Here is a 25,760-nt window from a genome sequence, read left to right as displayed (position 1 = left end):
ATCACCTTCTGTAGACAACTTTTAGAACGCACAAACGGTGGCTGCAGACTTGCACTAACTTTCGCGAAACTGTTGTCATGTCTGGCTGTGAATGCTTGGGGAGAAAGAGGTTTGAACTGGCAACGTGTGGGCAGGCTACAGTGAGCAGAACAGATCCGTCTTGGCATTTCACGCTTGTGTTTTCTCCAACCAGCCTCAAGCACACTGCTTTCCTGATGTATTCAGGGAACACTGTGTGGAGTTTGAGGACAGGTGTCGGAACGCTGGGTGCCTGTCCCGGGGCTGTCTCGCACTGCAAGGTCATTCTGACAACTGAAAAAAAAAATCTAGTCACATCCCTGTGGACCGTTTCTGGTCTGGCATGACTGGAAGATGCATTGATGCAATTCACCCCCCCCCCCCCCCCCCCCCCAGCAATTTAAATATTCATTATCAAAGCTTTTTAGCTGATGTCTCACTCACAGTGTCAATGTGCTCCTCAAGGGAGGGTTGTAGGCAAACATGCATAATACATGTGAAGTGTAATCCTAAATCAGTACCACGCTGGCACTCACTCTAACTGTCCTCTGGCACTGGACAAGACTGCAGGCTCTGGCTCAGGGCCGCATTCTCACTCAAGAGATATTTGCTAGGACTCACTCAAGTGAAAATGGTGTCTCAGAAGGACAAGCATCAAGCAAATAAGTTTTTGCAAGGCTTACATTTCTCAAACAACATGAGGAGATTCCCCAACATGGTTGAGGAGATTCCCCCTTCCATGTAAAGCGCTTTGAGTACCCAGAAAAGCGCTATATAAATGTAACGAATTAGTATATATAATTATTATTATAACATATCATGACTTATTTTATATTTATATATATATATATATATTATATATATATTTTACATGATTATATTATATATATTATTATTTTATATAATATATATTTTTTAAATATGTATTTGTTTTATATATATATATATATATATATATATATATATATATACTATATAGGCTATATAATGTATTTAGGCCTATTTATTTAGACTGTGTGTGCACACATTTTTGCCTCGAGTATGTTTATAAAACAACTTGTAATTGTTGATCATTTTAATCATGATTTGAACTTGTCACTAAAAGTAAAGACTAGGCCTACTATAAATCGCTTTTGGTAAAACTGTTAAATTATGTTTGCTATGTACTTTCGTACTAAATATAGATCTGACAATGAACATGATATTTCATATTAGCTACTAGACTATTAGGAAAATAAATAATGAATAAATAAATGATCATTGGCACCTTAATTAATTCCTTGAATAATCAGATGAAAATAGTGGAAGAGGGATTTTCTGTTTACACGGTTATGTGATCTGTAATGTGATGTTACTGAATTTATGTAGTAGGCTATAGCCTATAGCCTACTTTAGTGTGCATAGTGTTCATGTTTACGTAGTGGGCTATTTAATGCATATTCTTTTAATTTATTTTTTTATTATCTTTTTTCAAAATGTATTATCAGCATCCTCATGATACATGTAAAGCACCTGTAGGGGACGCTAGTGGTGTCTATTGTATTCACTACTAAATGAACATGGCAGGGCTCTCTGTTGCTGTCAGAGCGTTCGCTGTCCGCTTTGATACGCCTCGTGTGATTGGCTGTGGTGGGAGTGGGCGGGGTTTAAATTGCGCTTCATTTATATAGAGCAGGAAGCGCTGGGCCACAGAGAGAAACAGATAACAGAAGGCTTGAGGAAAGTGAGCGAGGGCTGATGTAGGGTGCTTAGAGAGGACAACAGTGAAAGCTGTTTGTATTGTTTTTTCATACAGGACGGGTAGACCAAAGATAAAAAACCTTTCCAAAATGCTCTGCCATGTAACTCGACCGGATGCGGTGGTGATGGAGATTGAAGTGGACGCAAAGGCGAACGGAGAGGACTGTCTGAATAAGGTAAGATCATGAATGAAAGTCTGTGATATTTGTTATTAAACGCGTCTGAAATGTGCATTTTATCCGATTAGCGCTCGTGCATTATTCCACAGAACATAAACACAAATGTTGAAAATCAAAAGTTGTAGCCTGAGCGCAGGATGAATGAGTTTGAGGCACATGGAAACTTAATATATCAACATCAACCTATATATATATATATGATTGCATGCGTTTATTTTGGGTAAAGCTTACAATATTTGGAATGTTCTTAAAATCTCTGAGTGTTTGAGTCACATTCATTTCTCTCTTTAAATGATTCGAATCAATAGTGCCCGAATAAGGCAAATAATCAAATGGTAGTCCATATATAATCGTTCCTAAACAAACAAAAAAATTTTGCATGATGATTAACAGACACAGTATGTTGAAGATGAAACATTTACCTTTATAATTTTTCGAGAAAGAGATGTCTGGGTACTCTAAACGCATGTGTGATGGCATGCCCGAGGTTACTAAAGTTCATTCGCTGCAGCAGCAGATGTGTGGCTCGTGCATGGAGGCTCTGCATTTCCTCCAACGCAAATGACAAAGTGAAAGCTTTTTCAAGACGTTATACTTTATGATAGGCCTAAATGTTTTAGGGACATCTCTGAACTTGTATTATCTGATTTTTACACCACTAAAACGTTTTAAGTCTAGCAGCAGTTTAGAAGAAATCAAATTGGCATAAGAGGTGAAAGTTGTGCTTTCATATCAACGAGGCTCAGATTAATGAATGAATTTCTCTTGTTCAATGAATTTCAGCATGTCATCTCAGGATATTTTTATGAACTTTACAAAGTTTATTTATATTACCTACACACGCCGTAGAATAGGGCACTCTAGTCTAGGCTTATGTTTCTCTTATTAGGTGAAGATCCTCCTTTATGACCCTCATGCCAGAATCCATTATCACTGAAGCATATTTTGATGGACTGTGATAAATTTAACTCTGTTAGAATTCTTTATTTTTCAGTTGACTCTTATGAAAAGATTTTAAATTAAGACCAGATCTAGTTTTAGAATTTTTATCTAAGATAAAATGTAAAAACCTATTTGAATCATTTAATCTCTTTCTCACAATGAATATAGGCAGGGTAGCTGGCATGATGTTAACTAAACAAACAGACGACTATTGAATAGTGTTTTAAAGGTGTAATTTTGCCTCTTTAGATTTGCTTTGCCCTTTAAAGGGGTTTTTCTTGTCTCTATTACTTATACTTATTACTAATTATAATAAGTAAATAATTTATTTATCTCGATTGTTAAATTAAACCGCATTCTTTTTTTTCATTTTTATCTTTTAATTTATCTTAAAATCATGCTTGTACTGCAAAATTGTAAAATAAATAGATAGCCTACATTTAGTAAAGTCTATGCATAATGTGATCATAAACTTTTTTTTTTTTCTTTTTTTTTTTATGGAATATTTCAGTATTATCCATGCACATCGTTATTTTTTTTTTAAATTCATATGCCCTAGTAATTAAAATAACTTTGCATCCCACTTGCAACGACATATCTTCTCTGGTGACGTGTTTACTGGCGCAAGGATGGGATAACCTGTCAAACACATGAGATCACACGATCCAACGATCAATTCCCGGTGGACAAAATCAAGTCCCGTCCTACTTTTTTAATTTATTCTTGTTCGAAAAGCCGTTTCACTCAGATATAGATCACAATATGGAAGAACAGATTATTTCAACTTGAAGACTTTAAAAGGAATTGTTCACCCACAAAAAAGGATGAGTAATTCTCATGTTACATAAACAAAAAAATGACACTTCCGTGGCACACAAAAGATGTTGGGAAGAATGTCCAAGCTGCTCGTTGCCATGCAATGAAAGTTGATGGGGACAAGAAGACAAATGATGTTTTACAGTATGAAATATGTCTCTTGGTGACAGGTATGTCGGAAGTTGGGGATTATTGAGGTGGATTACTTTGGGCTGCAGTTTTCCGGCAGTAAGGGAGAAAACCTGTGGCTGAACCTGAGGAACAGAATCTCCCAGCAGATGGACAATCTCACGCCTTGCAGACTACGGCTCAGAGTGAAGTTCTTTGTGGAGCCTCACCTTATTCTGCAGGAGCAGACAAGGTACGTACACAAAAACGCATGTACGAGCAACAATGCATTACAAAAAAGAAAATGCATATCATTTGAGGAAGTTGTGTCTGAGAACATTTCATCACCGTCTGTGAGTAGAGATGTTTTTAGACTTCCGTTCAATACAGTGCAAGATGTCAGAAAAACGCAATCGAGCTTGTGGGTGTGTGAATGTTTTGAGTGAGATTACTGGAAGTAAAGCCGGTTTCCTTCCATTCGCTGTGTCTAATGTGAATTCCACTTGAGCTATATCTTGTTTTTGGAGTATGCCTGTGTTAAGATATAACAGCAAAATCTAGGGCAAGTTACATATTAAATATTCATTTAACAATGCTGGTTTTATGGCTGTTCTGTCAGCCTCACATCAGCTGTAGTCATGTGTCTTGCGCAGAGAAAGAGCACTTTGCACAGTAGCCTGTAAAACTTTTTTTTCTCAGTACAGTGGTTTGCCCTGTAGTAACCCTGCTCCCTGTGGGTTACTATAGGTCGTTGTACTATGAGCAGGGGGATCACATTTCCTGCTTCTGCTCAAAGACTCCTACCCACAGAGACTGAGCTGGCAGAGTCCCCGCCACCACCTCATGCTCTTTTATTCACTCTGACTGTAGAGTTTTGTTACTTTTTTGTCTGAGACAAATGTGGAGCACAGCTTAAAGGATACAAGTTACCAAACAGTTTTGGTGACCACATTGACTTCCATTGTATGAACAAAAAAAATAAAAACCCTGCGACATTTCCCTTAAATATCTCATTTTGTGTTAGGCAGAAGTAAGTCTAGACATGCGGTTTTGGAACGATGAGTAAATGATGACAGAATTTTTATTTTTGGGTGAACTTACCCTTTAAGCATTAGCATTATACAGTATGTAAAGATGAGACTAGTGTGATATCCTTGTCCGTTTAGTTATATCGTATATATTTTCTACTCTTGTCATGACAATGTTAAGAGAGCGAATTCTGTAGCTTAGGATTAAAGATGCATTCAACCACACTATGCATATGACAAACTAGAATTTCTGTACAAAAGTCTTGGCACAAACTTTTAAAGCTCAAATAAAACTTATTTTGAATAATTGATATCTGGTAATTGATATAACCAGAAATAAAATTAGCTAAATATTTGAAACTTATTTTATTTCAGTTAGTTGCAAAGGCAGCATTTGTAATTTCTGTTTAGGTTGAACTATTTGAAATGAATTAAAGCTAATTAAAAATAATTTTGAAACTAACTTATAAATAGCACTTAACAAAATTACTACAAATTAAACTACAATTAAAGCTGCAGTCCGTAGCTTTTTGGGGGTTAAAAATTATCCAAAATACATATTTGAGAAAATACATAACCAGCCAGTGTTCAACGCTATCTGCTTGCCGTAGCTCGATTTAAAGCGGTAAGCTTGTAATAATGTTTTTAATTCCAGTGGTACTGGTGGATTTCCGCGGGAGATTCGAGCATGTCTTTGCGTCATATCTGTACACATAAAGGAGGAGTCTCGGCTAGTATAAGCTATATTGCATGTGAGGATGCTGGAGATTTAGCCTTTTCTTACAGCACTTGATATAATTAAACTTATTAATTTGATGGCGGATCCAGAAAGGTTCAAATGACAATCGCCAGTGACAACCGATTCACGCGCTGTAAAATGCAAAAGACTTCGTTCGGACTTCGGAGTGGCTACAGAAAAAGAGAGACTGCAACCGGACACATGCGAAAACAAGGATACATATCGGAAGGACATTACATGTAGTCACGCAATGCTGACGTTGTTAACATTAACAATTTGAGAACAACGTATAATTTGCAAGGTTTTGCGTGATATGATAACTTATAAGCGATTGTTAGATTTAATCAGCGCGATTTACTGCAATGTCAGAACCAGAATAAAGGTGGATGTTTCTTACTAGTTCAGATGACATTTTCCGGTGAAAATTCTAATGTTGGTCATACTTCCAAAAATAATAATCTGTGATTCTAAATGCCAGTCTCCACATCGGCGCGGTGACTGACAGCTGCACAGCACACTCTCCTCAAACACTGTGTTCATCCGCACTGTGCCATGTCGAGGGTGTTGAAGTACAACTCACGTAAAGTTGATAATTCCGCGAATGACTGCAATTGCAGATTTCAAACAGAGATGGCGACAAAGAGGAAAAACGCCGGACTGCAGCTTTAAAATGAAATCTGAAAATCTAAAATTAAGATGATTCAAAATATTAATAACTACTATATAATAAAATTAATATAGTATAATAATACTAAAATAACACTAGTAAGAATTAATACAAGTGCTTTAGCAAAAATAAGAGCTTCACATTTTAACCCTCAAAAGTGCATTGTTCCATATAAGTGTTTGCCTACTAACAAGGTCAGACTAGTCTTGTTAACATGTTATGTGTCTTTGGAAATAAAATTCAGAGCCCCATCCAAAGCTTTAATTTCTTCAACAATGAAATTAAGCTGTCAGTCCAATGTTTTTAAGCACTCTTGCAGTCAACGTCCTCTTCATAGAGAGTCTGAAGATAATTTGACTGGATAGTTAGAATTCTTGTCATGTAAATTAACTCTTTTTGTCAGGACGCTGGTCCCACAAATGTCTGTCTCTGACAAAGAGTGGCACAGACAGGTGTTAACATTTTTGTTGACTTGTTTTTCCACTTTCTCTCCTTGTTTGATGTTATAAATAGGGTCTCCCGTGACCTGATCATTCGTACTGCATTAGCTTCAGCTTGTGCGTGTCTTTGCAGTGAGTATGTACCTGCAGTTTACTACTTCAACCCCACAGTGAACCCTCTCCTCCGGTATCTGCTGTGTGGTGTTATTTGATAGCTGCCCTGTTTTGGAGCCCAGAGCTTGTGTGCTCCAAGCTCTGCTGGGTCCTTTTCAATAAAATGAAGTGGACTTGCGTGCCAGCTCCCGCGGTCATTCCCACAGCCATGCGCCCTCTGGGCAGAACATCTCTGGCAGGGCAGCGTGTGCATGTGCACTTGCTTCCGTTTCCTGGTTACTGGATAATGTCCTTTTGTAAGGCTTTGTAATTTAAAAGCCACTTTTTTGGTTTAGATGGCCTTCTGGTGGGGGGTGGGTAAACTTTAATGATAATTATCCTAACTGTTAATTAAAAGTTGCGTGTGCTGCGCTTTCCGCAAGATTTCTTGATGCGAGGGGGACGTCACACCCCCAGAGCTTCCGCATGTAATATCATTCAAGCTGTTAAGTCACACTGGACAGCCTTCTAAATGGGCACAAAAATGGCTAACTCTGTGTGAAAGTGTGAAGGCTGACGTGTTAGGAAAATTTTGGATAGCAGAAGGTTGAGACTTTTATTCTCAGTCGACATCAGGACAAGAGCAAAGCTTTGATCAGGCTGAGATTTAATATTTGGTAGACGAAATGTAAAGCATATTGAATAACAATGAACACCGGGTTTATGGCGTAAATGTGGGAGGAGCTGGAAGTGTTTAGAATGGAATATTAGCATATTGCTAACTCCGCAGTGCACTGAATACTGCTTACATGTTTTGCATTTAGACAAAATATTATATAATTTTGATATCTGCCATTTGAAAAAAATTATCAGCTTATTGTATCGGCCTGAATTGTAATATTCGTGCATTCCTTTAAATAACACTGACAAAAACATGAAAGGGTTTTATATTATAGTGTAAACCGTATTGGACTAAATGGAGAAAGTGACTAAATAGAGAAAGTGACGCCCATGGCAGAATATGGATGGCTGCCTGGCATTTCTGAGTGTAACACAGGCTGCTATCACATGAAAACAGTCCTTTGTTTTCTCTTTGGCACTGTTGTGTGTGTGCGCGCATATGCATGCATGATGCGGCCCTGCCTCTGGCTACAAGGGTCATGTTCTCTAACCTTGTTTGTGCAATGACCTCTGCCCTACTTCGTCACTGCGTTCCTCTGCCCATCGACCGGCAGTGAGTTGTGGCATGTGTTTACCACACACTCATACAAATGGAGCCTGAAGCCACATGAATTTCCCCACAGGGAATTTTTAAGCGAAATCGTGCATGCCCATGAAGTCTGTCATTCTCTCTTCTTGTCTTGTGTCTGTTTTTTTTTATTTGTTATCTTAGAAACTGCGTCAACATCCTGCAGCCATGGTATAACAAACTTCCCTGTAAAATTGATTCAGAGCACCTAAGTGATGATTAAGACTAGAAGTTAGTTAGCTCATGAGCGCACATAGGAACCGGTACGAGAGGGGCTGATTTGACCTGTGCCTAGAAAAAAAGTACTGTGACAGTACCATGATTCAGTTACTGTATCAAAATGGTAATACCCTTTGATTACCATTTTCATGTACCATGGCATTGAAATGGTGCGGTAACATACCTAAAATATATGCTGTAACATACATACTTTAAAAACAACATAAAACAACCTTCATAAGCCATTTTGCTTCCATAATGGGGCACATTTATGAATGCAACCGAGTATTTAACATAAAAAAATGTTTGCTGAACTAGGATTTATCTTTCAGATAATGATTGGATTGTGATACAAGTGGGCGTTACGGACCAGAATGAAGCTGAGAGGGTCTAAAAACGAGGGCTTGGTGAATTTTTTTTACTTTAAACTTCATTCTTAACACAAGGTTTACTTTTTTGTAAGAGGAAGAGACTTTTTTTTTCATGAATATGATAAATCTACTCTCTGCCTTAGCCCATTCAAAAAAGCAAAAAAAAAAATGTATGTGTGCCTTGACAGAATCCCGAGTCGGAAATATCAGAATGAGAAAGGGTCGTGCACCGACCCCTGCTGCACCTCAGCACCTGTCCAGGACTAGAAATCTGCTCAGGCTTTTACACTTTATCTACTTCCATTCTATCTCTGGCTGTTCTGTTACGTAAGATGCAATAAACAGTGCACAGGCCTCTGAATGCAGAAGAGCCGCTTATATAAGACACAGAGCTGGCCGATTGGAAAGGCTAGCTTCTGTAGTCCGTTATTATGACAGTTCCTCATGTTCATTAGTATAAGTGCATCTTCCAAAAATAGATCTTTTACTTCCTCTGTGGAGAGTGCTGATGGATGATTGCCAGATATAAGAAATGTTTACTAGTACGGCAAAATGATTCAGCACAAACTACTATACCCAGTGCTTGGACTTCTATTTATTTATTTATTTATTTATTTTGGGCTGGGAAAAAAATCCACAAATGATGCACAGTTTAAAGATATAAACACCAGCCTTGAGGGCCTTATCCTGCTTACATCGTTACTGGATCCTTTGAGGATCAGAGTCGCCCAACCTCTTTTCCCAACCACAATCACTCACATGTGTTAAAGAAATCCCCACCCCCCCAAAAACAGCATGTCTTAATATGTCCTGCTTTATTTTCAGTTTGCATAATCAAACATGTTTACACACTCGTAAAGCCAAGTGTTAGCCGACATGGTTTTAAAACTCTTTCTGGCAACGCACATGCTATCTCAAGCCCTGTTTACACCTGGTATTAAGATTCGTTTTGGTCGATCAGATCACAAGTAGAAGAGGGAGACGCATACACCTTTATACCTGGTATTTTATTCCGTCTCTTGTCCACTTTCAACCACTTCTGTCCTGATTATTTTATGGGTGGGTAAATGTATGGGTTTTTTCCAGATCTTTCGATCTAATGGACAAAATAAATGTCCCGTATAAACTCGACCAGAGAAGACAAAAACATATCGAGAGCATCAGCTTTTGTTTCTACTCTGATAGCTGCAAGTGTTCGAATAGAAATCAGGAATGGTGAGGGAACACTGCTTGGTACGTTTTTCGCCTTCAAACCAAACTTGGGTCTCCAGCTTACACTGTTTAAATCCCGTCTGGCTAGCGAGCTTTCTATAAGGTTATTATGCATTAAGTCGGTCTGTCTTTTGTGGATGTTTGAATGCAGTTGACCACATGAGCGTTTACACTGCGAAAGCAAAACATTTTTTATCTAAAAAAACTTGTTTTTCGTTGTTTTGTAGAAACCGAAATTAATAGTAAATTGCACAATTACAAAGAAACTGCAAGTAAGACATTGAAATAAGTGACATTTTGAAGTACAAATACTGAAATATTATTTTCTGCTCCAATAATCGGTTTTATTTACAACTTTGTGTATTTGAAAATGGTATGTATTTAATAAACATTGTATTGATGTGTATCAGCACTGTATTTTTCATCTGCATCCCTGCTACGCTCCATTAAAATCAATAGATTTGGCAGCACTCGCTGACATGGCTTGTAGTGTGTAGGGGCCTTAATGTTACTGTACCTTGCTAAACCTCATCAACCCAACCTCGAGGCAACTTTTGGCTGAAATATGGTGGGTTTGACTCTGCACAGCAAACATTTTATGGTGTTATGGGGGAGAAATAAGGTCATTGTTGAGTAGTCAGCACTCAATAGTTTCATGCTTCTGATTATGCTCTAGTTAGTCTTTATGGCATGCTATACGTGCCAGGCTTGTGTAAAGATGCCTGTATTGTTTTAGAGGTCTTGAGTGTTTAGCATTCTCATCAGGACTGAATGATCCTGTTGATCCACAGAGGCCAGCACCATTAGCAGAGGCACAGCACACTTTAAATAAGAGAAGGGGTCTTTTAAACATTAATCAGTGCGCTGGTTTAGCTTCAACCCTTGGGAAGAGCAGCAAATAATGTTTAAAAGATTAAGCCACGCACATTCTCTTACCCTGGCTATTTGGTTCTTGTTCAGAAACATGAAAACATCTACAGAGCTCTCATACTTGCAACACCACTGGTTTTCTTTACGCCTGCAAATATGCAAAACATCCCGCTGCGATCTCAGGTCTTGTTATCTTCACAGTCAGGGCCCTGGGTGTTGTCAGCAGGAACTGGAGTGCGGGTGCTATTCGGGGTCAACATGATCTCCAACAGACAACTGCCGAGACAAACCTCTCACCCCACATCCAATCCTGACAACAAGGTCACCAGCAATCCCAGTAAGCTCCCGATTACCTCCTTACCGCAGGAAGACTGACACGCAAGATCCTCCTGAATCTTTGTGTATGGATCACAAAACAAGCCGTTTCTGTCAGAGCCATACATTGAAATGTTGAGATGTGGCGTTAACATTGGAAATGCAAGTTCAAATCTGGACTGCAACCAATAAGATCTCATTCCCCTCTATTTTATTGTTCATGTGAATTCCTGCCCTATTCCACCTCCAGACCTCAAATCCATTATAAACCCTTATATCCTAAAAAAATGAGAAGCCAAATTGGATTAATGTCGGACAAATAAACTTTGCGAAATCAATCCTGTGGGGGAAAAAGTAAATTTTTTAAATCCTTTGTACCAATATCTCTGAAGCATATTTCATATGAACTTTTGATGACTTCATATACACACACACACATGTATATATATATATATATATATATATATATATATATATATATATATATATATTATACACACATATACACACACACACATGTATATATATATATATATATATATATATATATATATATATATATATATATATATATATATATATATATATATATATATATATATATATTATACACACACTTACATACATGTATGTATTGTGTGTGTGTAATATATATAATCACACATACATGCATTCATACATATACACTTTTATTTGTTGTTTAGGTAATTCACTTTTTCTATTTTTCACTTGTTTCTCTCCATTAATGCTATGGTAGTTGGAATGTCACCAAGTTCTAAACAAACAAACCTGAAAAAAAAAACTGCAAAGTTGACTGCTCCATTCCCCAGTAAAGTCATATTTCGGTTGAGTCTTTTATGATGCAGTTGTTTTTTGTTAAATAAAAGTGGTGAAATCATTAGTGCAATATTTAACCGTATAGAAATTTAAATGCAAGCTTATTTATGAAAATACAACAAAGTTGAATGCTCAGTTTTGAGTTTGCATCTTGCACTCTTCCTCTTTGTTTTATGGTTATTCTGTGAATTAAAACACTAGAGCTCTGTTGTCTCTGTGTTTACTGGATTACATGCGCTCTGACAGCAGAGCAGGTTTAACCGCATTTGTAGATGAACTGTAGTAACCTACACCTATTTAAGCTGAGTGTGAATTACTCAGGAATGATGTTAGGTTGTCTCCGCACCCAATTTAATTTTGTTAGGGGTTTTTTTTTTTTTTTTTTTTTTTTGCCTGACGGCATTATTACCACTTGCCAAATCGATGCTGAATGCATCACTTACCAGAGGCGTTTACACACAGAGGATCTCTTTGTTTGAATGCCTGTTGTTGCTTCAGTTTTCATCAGAATTTTCTTGAGTGTTTGAGCGAATGATGATTAACGCTTTGTGGGTTAGCGAGGAGGTGTTTACCTGTGATGCATGGAAGGGTTTACTAGAGTTCGTTGACTGAGAGTAACCCCATCTACACGCATGGCTCAGAGCAATGTTATTTGACTAACTCTGAAACCACATTGTTTCAAAGGGCGCCTGAAAAGAATGAAACTCCTGTGCGGATTGCCCTCTTTGTTGCAGTCTGGGCAGAAGCTTCTCGTTTCGTTTCAGAGGAATGTTTTGTTCTTTGCGTCAGACCCCAAAACATCTGGCCCCCCACGACAGGGCCGTCGCTAGTGGGGTGAAAGGTGGTGACAATTATAGGGGCCCCACAAAATCCAGCAGTTATACTATTTAGGCCCCTGTTGTATGAATAATTCTAATATTTATATTAGTTGTATGCCTGAGATTTAAATGAAAACCACAAAAACGTGCAATTTGGGTAAATATTTTTCCAAATATCTGCTTCTCTTACCTCCATAAAAATCGTTTAGTCCGACCTTAAGTATTTATTAATTATTCAGTCAGTGACAAACATCAGATGGGCCCAATAACATTGTAAGTCCCGCCCCAGCTCGTGAACAGAACCAATCAGAGTTGAGGCGGCAGAGCCTGAAGTTAACGATGAACTTGGTGGAAGAGCAGGAGACTGACTGACTGAAAAATGTCGGGGAAAAGAAAACAAATCAGGGAACCAGAAATGCCAGGAAAAGACGGAGAGGGAGGCAAGGAGAGTGGTTGTATCCCAGTCGATCAAGACGTTCTTAAAGACCGGTTATATATTGTTATTTCGCTGGGAATTAGAAAACTTCCGTCTACAGTCTGCCGTGTACAGTCATTTTTTATTATCGGTGCGCGCCGCAATCGACCGAATGATTACGTGGTCTAAAGTCCTGTCTTTTTACAGTATTGTAACTAGAGTTTTAAAAAAAATTACACGAGTCACGACGCATTGCATTATGCATCTGACCTGCCGGCTGATGATATTTAAAACATCGAGAGAACACGAATACACCAGACTGCACTTGGATGAATAAATGTATTCGCATTATTTAATAATATTACCAGTTCCATATTATCTTTATTAAAAAATAAGACAATGAATGCTTTTATTTTTTGAATTAGACTGCATTCTTGTCAATTTTTTAAATGTTTACTTTTTGATTTATGAATTATAACAGACTGATGGGGGAAAAAAATTATTACTTTTTAAAAATTGGTTTTATTATTTAACAATTTCTTGCTTTTTTGTTAGTTTTTATTAGTTGTAATTTTTATATAAACATTTAACTTTTAAAATAAAGGTTTTACAACAACATCACCATCTTCTGTTATTTGGGCCTCCATGTTCATCTATTGTACAGTATATGATATTGGTGGAGGGTGGTGGGGGCCCACATCAATATTTTTTCAGGGGGCCCCGAATCCTCTAGCTACGGCCCTGCCCCACGATGACTTTGCCTGAATCTGAGAATACAAAACAATTAGTAGGGAAAGAATTGAGCAAAATTAGTGATCAGAATCCTATAAGTTTAAAATGTATAAGTTAATCTTAAAACTTTAAACGGGTTTGAACGGAGCACCTAAAGGGACATGGTGTGGGGGGAAAAATTAGCCAATGTTTTTGCGTTCTCTCGCAAAACTTTTGAGTTCTTTGCAAGGGAACGCAGCGCAAAGGTTTCTCTGGGGAACACAAAAGTTTTGCAAGAAAAAGAAAAGTGTCTGCGTGAGAAAGCAAAAGCATTGAAATGTATTTGTTTCCTCCTATCCCACTTATTTTTTTCCACCACCATGTCCCTTTAGTGGCTCTGTAGGTTTGTGTCTGAAATGTTTAAAAATATTTCACATTTTCAAGCTAGTACAATAAGAAACATTTACAATCTTCCCAACCTTCAGCCTATATAAACCCTTTAATGTCTCACAAACCTACTATCAGCTAATTTGAAAGTGCCTAAAACTTTATGAACTCTAAATAATTTTCTCCTGCCTGTCATGATTCACTTTCCAGCCACACATCAGAGGAAATTCTGCAGAAAGTTGCACTGCATTTGAAGCCAAAACCTCAAACCCACAAAAGCCCTCCTTCGCAAAGCTCAAGCTCTCTCAGATATCACGGCATGACCCATTTCTTGTCAGCAGAAGGGTGCAGGCGTTTTTAATTGAATTCTCCCAGTTACGGGATCAAGTTCTCCTGCTGCAACGTGATTATTTCTTTGTCTTTGTGTGAGGAACTTTGTAGTTTCAGAGTAGCATTGCCTACTTCTCAGATGATTTGGGAACTTCAAAGAAAGGGTTGCATGTTTGTGCTTTTTTAGTTTTATTTTATTAGTTGGGTAATATGAGGGGAAAGTTTCACATTTGTTGTGGAGGTGTGGTAATAGGACATCATGATTTCATGCAGTAATTGCAGTAACCGCAATGTGGTGTGGATACTTTAATAGCAGTTTACGTACCCACACACAAACGTATCTTTATAACATGAATGCTGTACCTTGTGCACGCGTACACTCAACATTCACACTCACTTGAACGGGCCATGAAGTGATTTAAACAGTTGGTGAGAGAGAGTGGAGCACGCCTGTGGCCCCCAGACCCCCCCTCAACCCCCCTAATCTGATGGAATTAAGACACTAGACTCCTCCACAACCTGCTGCTCTTAGCTTAAAAATTCTTCCCTTGTTAAAAAAAAAAAGTACACTTCAGCATACCTTTTTATGGGACTTATTGTGGGAATTATTGTGGGGGGGTGGTTGTATTTTTAATCAAATGCAGCCTTGGTGAGCAGAAGAGAGACTTCTATTAAAAACATTACCCATCCAAAATTATGACTGGTAGTGTACATTGAAAGAATATATTTCGCATTCGTTTACCGATTAATTGTGCAGCTCTAATATTTCCACTGGTCATTTTAGTTTTTGGGAATCATGCCTCTTTGTTAACAATGGTAAAATCACTGTAACATGGTCTCTAGTGGCATATTGCTTTAATGTATCTCCTTTACTAATCATTGGCTGCCTTTTATGGATGTTCACACCAACCCATTCGACCCACACACGGTGAAGGATCATATTGTGTGGCAGTGTTTGTTGACGATGAGTGGCTGCATTAGCACAGCTGCGTGTTTCTAAGATTAGTCGCGTAAGGAGCCTGACTGAACCAGCGCCGCACGTTCCATCCTGGAGTAGCTTGAGTTTGACCGCTAGTAACCTCTCCCTGCCTCCCTCCCTGCCCCCGTCAGCCTCCTTTGTTTTGCCTGCCAGGTAATTCATCACATGAGTCTGATGTCACCACAGGGAAGTGTCTCGTCAGGCCGGGCGAGACTTTCTTTGTCAAACTGCAGGTCTTGTTTATTTGTCTAACCTATGAATCCACCTCAAATCTTTCATTCTCCACCTTTTTTATAATGTCCTTTTTTCATCCAAAGTCAATGTTTATCAGTCCAGGGCTTTTGTCGGCAGCACTGCGCAAACTGATATGCCATTTGTTTGTTTTCTTAAAGAGCCATCGCCTATGTGAGCAGAGCAGGAATGTCTCTTAGCCTGTTTTGGTGTTCCCGTGCTCTTCTGTTGGCTGGGGGAACAGAGGCATGCTGGGGTAAACATCAGCCCTGTTTGGTCTCCAAACCTCATCTCAGGGGACTTGCAAAGTTGTAGTGGACATAATGTTATGGGGACATAAGGGCTTTGGGTCAGATATTCATAAACCTAAAGGAGCCAGAGCTGGTTAGTACAGGAAGAAGGGAGGTTTGGGCAGAAGTTAACCATGATGCTGTTAAACTGGTTTGTGAAGAACCACAGGAGCAGATTGATGAACAGCTGATACAGTACAAGCAACTTCAACTTGTTTTTCCCTGAACATAAATATGATGCAGTCGTACAACTGCACAAACATGTTGATAATAATATAATATAATTATATTATAGTCTTAATATAAAATAAGAACATTAATAACAATAATAATGTTACACTTTAATAATATAAATAAAAATAAGTTTACACCGATAACAGTTTTAGTTAATATTAATTATTAATAGTGTTAAATATTATCTCATTGGTTTTATTTGAACTAGTATGATGCAGAAATGCAACCAAATATTTGTTTCATATTTACATTTCTATTTGTTTTTCCTCCATTTTCTTTCTTTTATATTTGAAATCATACTCAATGACAAACGTTTTGTTTTTACTTTTTGATTCATAGTAATGTTCTGCTCGTCTAATCATCATTTAGTGACTGTTGTTGATCCCGGAAATCATTGTGCAAATACCTTTATTGTTGACTATTACAAAGTGGTTAAGTTGAATTCTGTCTATCTGTTCATTTGACAGCTGAGCAGGAAGCAGTCTAACGATTAGTCAAGGTGAAAAACATTCCCTTAGAGAGAATCAATCAATAAAAAGATAAGTTAATAACAAACCACTGTTCTAACAACAGCAAGCAAGCTTGGTTTGTGTGACTTTAATGTCAAGTTTTATCCTTGAGACTTTCCTGCTATTGATCGATCAGAGAACAAATACGGACAGTCCCACAGACACCTGAAAGGAGATCTATCTTCAGTCAAACACACGATTAGCACTCCTGAATTACAGCTACAGGGATTTATGTCAGCTTTATGTCAGTATGTCAGCAGTGAGTCGTGAATGTGCTTTTCAAGCACTGTATTGAGACGGCATACTTATCGTTTAGTAACACGCCGGCGGGGTTATTCATTAGGGCCCGTATAACCTCAGGAGTTGTTTCGCTGCCAGATAAGAGAGATAAGAAAGAGACTGGAGCAAAAGTCAAACCACTTCACGCACAAATGCAAAGTTCTCCTGTTTTGTTTTCAAAGTGAAAGTGTCAGTTTGGAATGGAAACCGACCGTCACTTCTGCTTTTTGTTTGACCTTTTGCTATTTTCCAATGGATTTGTTTACTTCTGGTTTTCACTGTTCCCTAAATGGTAAATGATATCTATTCGTTGATCTTATTTGTGCATGTGAGAGCATATGCAAGATGTGTTTTTGTAATTCAAGTTCCCCATCACCTGCTTCAGTCGGTGTATATCCTCTCTCGCTTTTGCTGTTGCACCACCTGTCCACATCCATATGTGGTTCCCTCACTTTCCAGAGTACCACCTGCTTCCGTCCGTAACAAACTCTCACACTTTCTTTGTTGGTCTCTTTTGCTCTACAGGCACCTGTTTTTTATGCATGTGAAAGAGGATCTGCACCGTGGACATCTGCGAATGTGCTCCGAACAAGCCGAAGAGCTCAGCGCCCTCCTGGCCCAGGCCGAGTTCGGGGACTATAACCAGAACACAGCCAAGTACTGGTACACTGAACTCTGTGCCACAGAGCCCAACCAAGCCACCATCAACAGGTAAACCAACACGCCAATCACAATTATCACTCCCATCGTATTTTTATCGTGCTTTTATGATGATATTAAATGTGTTCTGGGTTTAATAGAAGTTAAGCTGTAATGACAGAAACGACTGAAAATAATGAACTCCCAAAGATTGTAAAATAAAAACAAACACTTTTTGTGGTAATCAACATTATGCCACAGGTGGTGTTGGTAGAGTTTACCTTGTATTGTATTGAACCTTTTTAGATCCAATAATATAGGTTATCCATTTTATATAAATCGATTAGAGAGAATAAATTATGGTTGTTTCATTTGGCACAGTATGTTTCTGTTCATCTATATTATTTTAAATCTTGGGTCTGAAAGATATATATATATATTTTTTTTTTTAATGTTCTTGGTTTTATTCTCACCAAGGATGCATTTATTTGATAAAAAATTATAGTAAAACGGTAATATTGTGATATTGACAATATTGATCATTTTGTCCCTGATGAATAGATGTTAAATTATTTAAAAATAAATGTAAAAAAATCCTATCTTTTGAACGGAAGTATATTTTATCAGAAAGAATGTAAATGTATTTAGCTACGCATTTTAATATGAAAACGTACCATTTATAACAGATGTAACCACACAAAAAAAAAAAAAGAAACTGAAAAATAATTATAACAAATATATAAATTAAAAAATAAATGCTTTAAAAAAAAAAATGATACTGAAACCCACAGCTTGTTAAAATATAATTGCAGATCCCACAAACCGCCATCCAGGAGAAGCTAAAACTGTATTTTCTCAAGATATTGATAAGATGGTGTAAAGGTGTTTTTTTTGGTTTTGGTTGTTAGACGTTTAGGTGGTTACTTACTTACAAGTCAACGGAGCTGAACTCTAATCTGTGCTCTAATGCGCACTTCTGATCCAGGGCTGTGTGGTTGTAAACAAAGCTCTCCTAATAGTGTTTGACTTATTACAGCGCTCCTTTGTAGAGTTCTGTTCAGACTCTTTAACTTGTTTTGGTTAGATAACAGACGACCTAATCAAATACAATCAAAGTGGATTAATGAAGTCTGTCTCTAGTGATTAATCATTATTGTCAACAAATCAAATTAAGACTAATGCTTACATGAAGAAAATCAAAGAGCTTCATACAGGCTAACACAAAGCCATGGACTTTGTCAGTGATTGATATAATGTTAAATGACTTGTTTTTGCTAGACATGCATTAAATATTGGTGACTTTTTTTGGTTTTTCTCATAGTAACATTTTCTTTTAAAATGATCTGTACGAGTCTTTGTTTTTGGCTGATAATGGCAGTAGATATCAGGTTCCAGTTTAAACATTAAATGTCGTTATTGGACATAATAAAAGTAATTGTCAGCTATTGATAGTATGGTATATTAAAATTATTATATTAATTTATATTAAAACGCATTATATTAATTTATATTAACTTATATTATATTAATTTATATTAAAATGTTATCATAAACTTGTATTATTGTTACTGTATTATACTATATTATAATAATATTTTCCTGTATTAGGCCCTGTTTACACGAACGCTCCCGGGTGAAAACGTAAAAATATTTTATCAGATGTGCCTTTCATTTACACGGTGACGGCGTTTTTGGGGCTTAAAAACGCAAAAAAGTGAAACCACTCTCCAGAATGGAAATCTTAAAAACGCTCCACCGTTCCCGTCTAAAGGGTAAAAACGCAAAAGTCTGCTAGACAGTTAAGGTTGTACGCAGGTGCGCGGACTTGGTGGTGTTGTGTGGCAGTGCTTCACATTGCCACCTAGCCGCCTGGAGTGCATACTACATCGAATTTCACACACTTTTGCATCACCATATGGACGCAGATATCCCACCCATAACGCTCGTCTAAACAGAATAAAAAGTGATAACGCAACGACACTTTTGCGTTTTCTCTTCAGATCGTTTCCGTGTAAACATCGCCTTAGTCTGATTTAGCAGAAATTATCAAATTTTCTATTTTTTGTTTCTCTTTTTAAAGATAGATGTGACTTGAATCACAGTTTTATATTGGAGATTTAATTCATTTTTATTTTATATAACTTAACAGCCATAATAAAATGTAGTATCAACTTTCAGTATTGGTCCGATGTTTGGTTTGTTTGTTTGTTTGATTGTTTCTTTCTGTAGGTAGGATTATTTTTTTTTTTTTATTTTTTTACTGTTACCTTTTTTTTTCTCATGTCAGACAAGGCAATAGCAAAACCTAAAATTCAAAACCAATATTAACAAAGATTTTTACTCTTGTCCCTCTCCCTCAACCTCACTTCTCACTTGATCAGCTGGTGTATTTTTTTTAACTCAATGTGTCTTGATTTTGGCAGTATCATAGCCAAGCACAAGGCTCTGGAGGGTTTGAGCCAGGCCTCGGTGGAGTACCAGGCCCTGCAGCTGGTGTCGTTGCTGGAGCATTATGGGGTGGAGTGGCACTGGGTGCGGGACGCTGAAGGACAGAGGTTAGCTATCGGAGTGGGACCAGAGGGCATAGCCATCTGCCGAGAGGACTTCACCCTGGTTAACAGGTTAGACTTTGATGCAGTGACGCAGCCTAAAGTGCTCCTGATGGCGTCATTTTCATAAAATGACACCCAGAGCACATCTCTGGATCAGTCATGTAACATTAATTCAATTTGTGCCATTTACTGCCTTTTGAATGTAATGCGTCATATTTTCCCTTCAATGCAGGATATCCTATCCCATAATACAAATTGCCACGCAATCAGGGAAGACTGTGTACTTGACTGTCACCAAGGAAACCAGCGACAGTGTGGTGCTGCTGTTCAAGTTAATCAGTAATCGAGCAGCTAGTGGGCTGTACCGGGCGATCACAGAGACGCATGCCTTTTACAGGTGAGACTCCTTTATACAGGCACATTCACAAGTGAAAGCACCATAAAACCTTTCAGTGAGCATAATGATGCATCGTTACATACTTAAACGTTATTTATTTTTTCATGTTAATGTGCAGTTAAGCAGCTTTGCCAGTCTTGACACTACACACCTTGTGCACAGCTTTTCATAGACAAGGCTTAAGCCTAGTCCCAAACTAGTTCCTGGGTGCTTAGTTGTCATAACGTCACAATGCAAAATAACATAATAAAAGGCTTCTCTTTAATGCAAAATATTTTTTTTTGGTTTCGATTTTGGGGTGAAATGCAAGACCTAGATCTCGCTGATAAAAAAAAGAGAGATTGAGACGTTGCTCTGTAGCAACATTCCCATTATCTAACCTAGACGGTGTTCTATACGTCTGGCAATAAAACTGCGTTCACCTTTTTAAATGTGTTAGTAAGTGTGTAAGGTGCTGTTTCTTCAGCCCTCGATAAGAGATTTTATTGCCAAGACGTTGAAGAACCGAGCCAGCCGCCGCTCTCTGCCCTTGAACTCTAACAAGCAGCACCATCCTTCATTTTCACAACTACAGCAGCTTTTCAAAAGCCCATTATTTCTGATGGATAATGGATCATTTGAGCTGCTGTGTGGCAGACGCTGAGCAGATAATGCGCTAATGTGTAATATGCCATCTTGCTAACCTATCACTCATGCTTTTGTCTGCAGGTGCGACACCGTGACAAACGCAGTCATGATGCAGTACAGCCGGGATTTCAAGGGTCACCTGGCTTCACTTTTCCTCAATGAGAACATTAACATGGGCAAGAAGTACGTATTCGACATTCGTCGGACCTCCAAGGAAGTGTACGACTACGCCAGACGCGCACTGTACAACGCCGGTATCGTGGACCTGATGTCGAGGCCGGGGGAGCGCACTCCGTCGTCCCGCTCGCCGTCCCGTGACCAGGAGGGGGCGCTGGACTGCGGGGGCTGCCAGCAGAGCCGCTTGCTACAGGAGAAGCTGCAGAAACTCCGGGAAGCGCTGCTGTGCATGCTGTGTTGCGAAGAAGAGATCGACGCCGCGTTCTGCCCCTGCGGTCACATGGTCTGCTGCCAGAACTGTGCTACACAGCTGCAGGTCAGACAACATTTGGGTTTGGGGAGCATTTTACCCAACATTGCGCCAAAAATGTTAGTGATAAATCTGTCGTGATGTCACAAAGAAGAAAAAAGTAGCTTGGGCATAATAATATTATTATAAAAGGGGATTATTTACTATAATTTTTAATATTATTTTCTAAATGGATCTTTTTAAAAATTAATTTCTAATTTCTTAAATATATTTTAATATTTGGAAAATGTTTGTTCAAATCAAAGCCATGTGGTGCAGCTAACATGCATAAACAAAACAAACTATAAACGTTCAAACCTTTTTGTGGCAAGGCTAGTTCAGGTTGTAAAATGTCATGTGGTGTGACAATTTAAGTATATGCATTAATTAATAGTTTATAGTTTATAGTGTTATTCATATTTTAATTTGGCTTTTATTTTTATATTTTACTTTTAGTGCTTTTGTGCTTTTCTTAGTTTTCTTTCAATATTTCCATTTAGCTTTAATTTCTTTTTAATTCATTTTAGCCACAACATGGTTACCAAGGCAACATTAATTTTATTTTTACACCTAATGTTTATTTTGTTAATTATCAAAAAACATTTTTAAATTTTAGTTAAAATAACAACACTGTTCCCATGTATTCAAAGTGTAAAGAAATTACTTTTTAATTAGTTGGACCACATGACATTTTTTTAAATTGAGTCATTCAATTGAACCTTGAAAATTTAAAGTTTGTTTAGTTTGTATACATTTAAAAAAAAAAAAAAAAAATTCTAAAGATTTTTCTGTTTCTTAATCACTGACACTTTTATGCCATTGCTCTGTCTAGTATATTTGTTTTTCTGGAAATGTTATTTAACATTAACCATAGATATTAAATAATAAAGTGGTAATGCCTAGTTTTGTATAATCCAGTGAATTAAATAATGTACATTTTTCATTTGCAAGGAATCTCTTGATTATTTTCTTTTTTCATTTATAATTTATAAACTAAAAGGTTTATTCATAATAAATGGCATCAGTACAAAACGACTTAACATTAGGTTACCTAAGATTTTAGTTACAACATTATAATAAAAAAGCTGCAAAATTATAAAACCGACAAAGCTCACTTCAATAAACAAGTCAACTGATTCATGTTACAGATCTCATTGACTTGTTTGAGACTCATCCCTTCACACTACCCCATTAGCCCAACAACATTTAAACAAAGTAAAGTTACTAATAGCTTTGCAAATACATCTACCGTGATATAAGTGGCATGTAAAAAATCTCTACTGTTGACACTTTCATATTATGCCCAGCCTTAATAATTGCAACTATCTACCATAAGACTTTTATACCTTTTATTTAAGAGCTATATAACAATTTTATTGTGGTGCATGCTGACTGAAGTCTGTTGTTTTATCTTTACAGTCATGCCCGGTGTGTCGGTCAGAGGTGGAACACGTCCAGCACGTCTACTTGCCAACGTGCACCAGTCTGCTCAACCTGACCATCGGCAGCGGCAGCAACAGCCCCGAACCCATCCACCGAGGGGTGGCCGCCCACACCTGCACTACCAACGACTACTCCACCAGTGAGAAGATCTACCAAAACTAAGCTCGCCTACCGCTTTTCCACAGGACTCTACTTTCAGTTGACGCGGTGGCAGACTAAGAGTCCGAGCGCCGCGGCGGTTGGTTGCTCCTCATTGAAACGTTGTTTTTGAAACCGTTGAGGAGACCGTGATCTTTTGATGTTTGTGAATGTTTGTCTCTTAAATTAATTGTATCAGTTGATCTGATAAATGTATTTTTGAAAGTGTTTTTTTTCTTTTACTTGTCCAACAGCATGCAGAACGTTAAAGCTGATATTTTTGTCTCATAAACCTGCAAAAATCTGTATCCCATGAGGAATTGTATTGTTTAGGGAGTAGCTTTTGTTTTCCTAATTTAATTCAATTTTATGTTTTTGCTTTTAATATGCATTGTCCACTTTAAGCATGTGTTTTGTTTTTTGCAGTGGATTTGAGTTTGTTTTAGGTTTGTCTTCATAGTTTCCATGCCAATGAAGAGGTATTTATGGCGAGGGGCACAAACCCTCGCAGCACTTTTGAGTAGAGAGGAAGTTGTCGAACTACTGATCCTCCATTCATTTATAGATTACCAGCTTCCGACACTCCAAACCTGGTCTGTAAAGGCTCCTCAGAGGTTCATTCTTTCTAATATGCTTTTTCACAGACATGGTCAACCAGTGAGTAGCTTTGAATTTAAAGGGTACTGAATGATCTGCTAACCGTTTTAAGAGATTTTGACCTTTTTATGCTTTGTTTTTGTGGAAGATGTGATAAAAGGTATAGGAAAGTTGTTTTGTTTTTTTTTAAACGAGAAATTATCTAATTGACACTGTCACTTTACCAAGGAGTTTCCTAAGTGTATTGTTCCTAGGGGTTTGCCTTAATGTAGCAGCAACACAGTGTGTTTGATATGCATTCTTTCTTTGCACAGACTATTATTGAGAGATGAAGAGGACTATTTTCTTTACTGCTGACACAATATTGAACCGTCACAGCAGGGGATATTTTTTCAATTTGTACAAGTAGGATTTGTTTCTGTTTGTTTGAAGCAAAAACTATGCTCTGTAAATATAGAAGTAACTCTCAGTCTTTTATATTTCTTTGAACGAGAGGTATTAATAAAGCTGTTTTTTTTAAACTAACATTGTGAGTGTGTGTATGTTTTTGTCAAGCAAACTGTCAGTTGCCTGCTTTGTTTTTCTTACGTTAATATGGTAGAGCCTGGCAACTTGGCACATTATACACCGCAAGTTAAGTTATAAAACACAAGGCGAGATAAAAAAAAATACACCTCTGACCCTCCCCGAGTGCACAATGACTCTGAGGGCAAAAGTCTTTGTCATCAACCATTAAAGTGTGAATTATTCAGGTTAGATTGATGGTGAGAATTGGATTTGGAGCAAATATGTGTTGTCAACAGAAGAAAACACTGGAGGGTGTATGTGACCATGCTAAAACCTGTGTTCTTCTCTACAATTCATGGGTTATGTGTCCTCATTTTGGAGATTTAGGGGCCGTTTACACAACACCGTTAAAAAAAAAAGGAAAACATTTTATGCGTTTTGGCCGGTTATTTATTTACACAACGGTGTTTTGGGGGCCTGAAAGTGCAAACTTTTGGAAATGGAAATAAAAAGTGCACGTTTTTGAAATTATAACATTATTGTCTCTGAGTAATCTACAAAAGTAAATTACAAAAGGAATTTGTGAGGGGGGAAAAAGTGATGTCATGCACATGTGTATTGCATGTTCAGATAGACTACTACTGTCCTGGCAGCATAAATAATGCAGCGGTTTTAGTCGTTCTCTTTGCTGTTTCCTCCTCGTTCATCTGATGTCTCTTTGTTTGCACACTTCTGCTTAAGGGAAATTAGCTTTGACCCACGTGACATGTGCATATAGGCCACTGCAACTGCATGTCAGAACCTGCTGCTGCTTCAGATTTAAATGTAGTGTGCAACCTTACGTAATAATGTGTTTGGAAGACATGTTGTGCTATACCTCTGTAAATGTTAAATTCAAGTTACAATCATGATCGTATTCTCAATTTGACAAAGACATTTGTGTGATCTTTACACTAAGAGAGTACCAGATCCACACGAAATATAGTCAAATGAAGAAACATACACCAATCCATACTATGAAAACGTTCACCAACTCTTTAAGATATGTTAAATAAACAAGTATGTTACATCAAAATGCATGTTTTAAGCATTGATTGCCATTTTAACAGCATTTCAGCGCCCTCTAGCGGTAAAGAACAAAGTTACTGTAAAAATGTGTCATAGTCTGATGAGACTCTTGGTGCTGAATGTGATATTAGTGTAATGTGTGTAATATATGCTTACACTTGTTTAGTAATCATGATTTCTGCTGCATTCAAAACTAGTTGGTTCTTCAAGTCTATCAGAGCTCTGATTTAGCTGTTGCAGATGAGTGTTAATTAAATTATGTGATTGACAAACATGATTTTAAAAAGTGATGTTTAAGGT

The 25,760-nt window shown here is 37.6% G+C and overlaps 1 protein-coding gene across 1 annotated transcript; it reads left to right on the top strand.

The window, feature by feature from the left end:
• The first annotated feature begins 1,700 nt into the window (after positions 1-1,700).
• On the top strand, positions 1,701-24,410 carry mylipa (myosin regulatory light chain interacting protein a). The gene is made up of 7 exons (XM_056254512.1): positions 1,701-1,934; positions 3,866-4,056; positions 17,552-17,737; positions 20,089-20,286; positions 20,450-20,614; positions 21,323-21,734; positions 23,127-24,410. The coding sequence occupies exons 1-7, from the start codon at positions 1,848-1,850 to the stop codon at positions 23,310-23,312; spliced, it is 1,425 nt and encodes a 474-aa protein (XP_056110487.1). The 5' UTR covers positions 1,701-1,847; the 3' UTR covers positions 23,313-24,410.
• Positions 24,411-25,760: the final 1,350 nt, after the last annotated feature.

This window comes from Rhinichthys klamathensis, unplaced genomic scaffold (genome assembly GCF_029890125.1).
Source record: "Rhinichthys klamathensis goyatoka isolate OS25496 unplaced genomic scaffold, OSU_Roscu_1.1 h1tg000111l_1, whole genome shotgun sequence".
Lineage (NCBI taxonomy): Eukaryota > Metazoa > Chordata > Actinopteri > Cypriniformes > Leuciscidae > Rhinichthys > Rhinichthys klamathensis.
The sequence above is the reverse complement of the archived record's forward strand: the minus strand, read 5'-3'. Positions and strand labels throughout refer to the sequence as shown.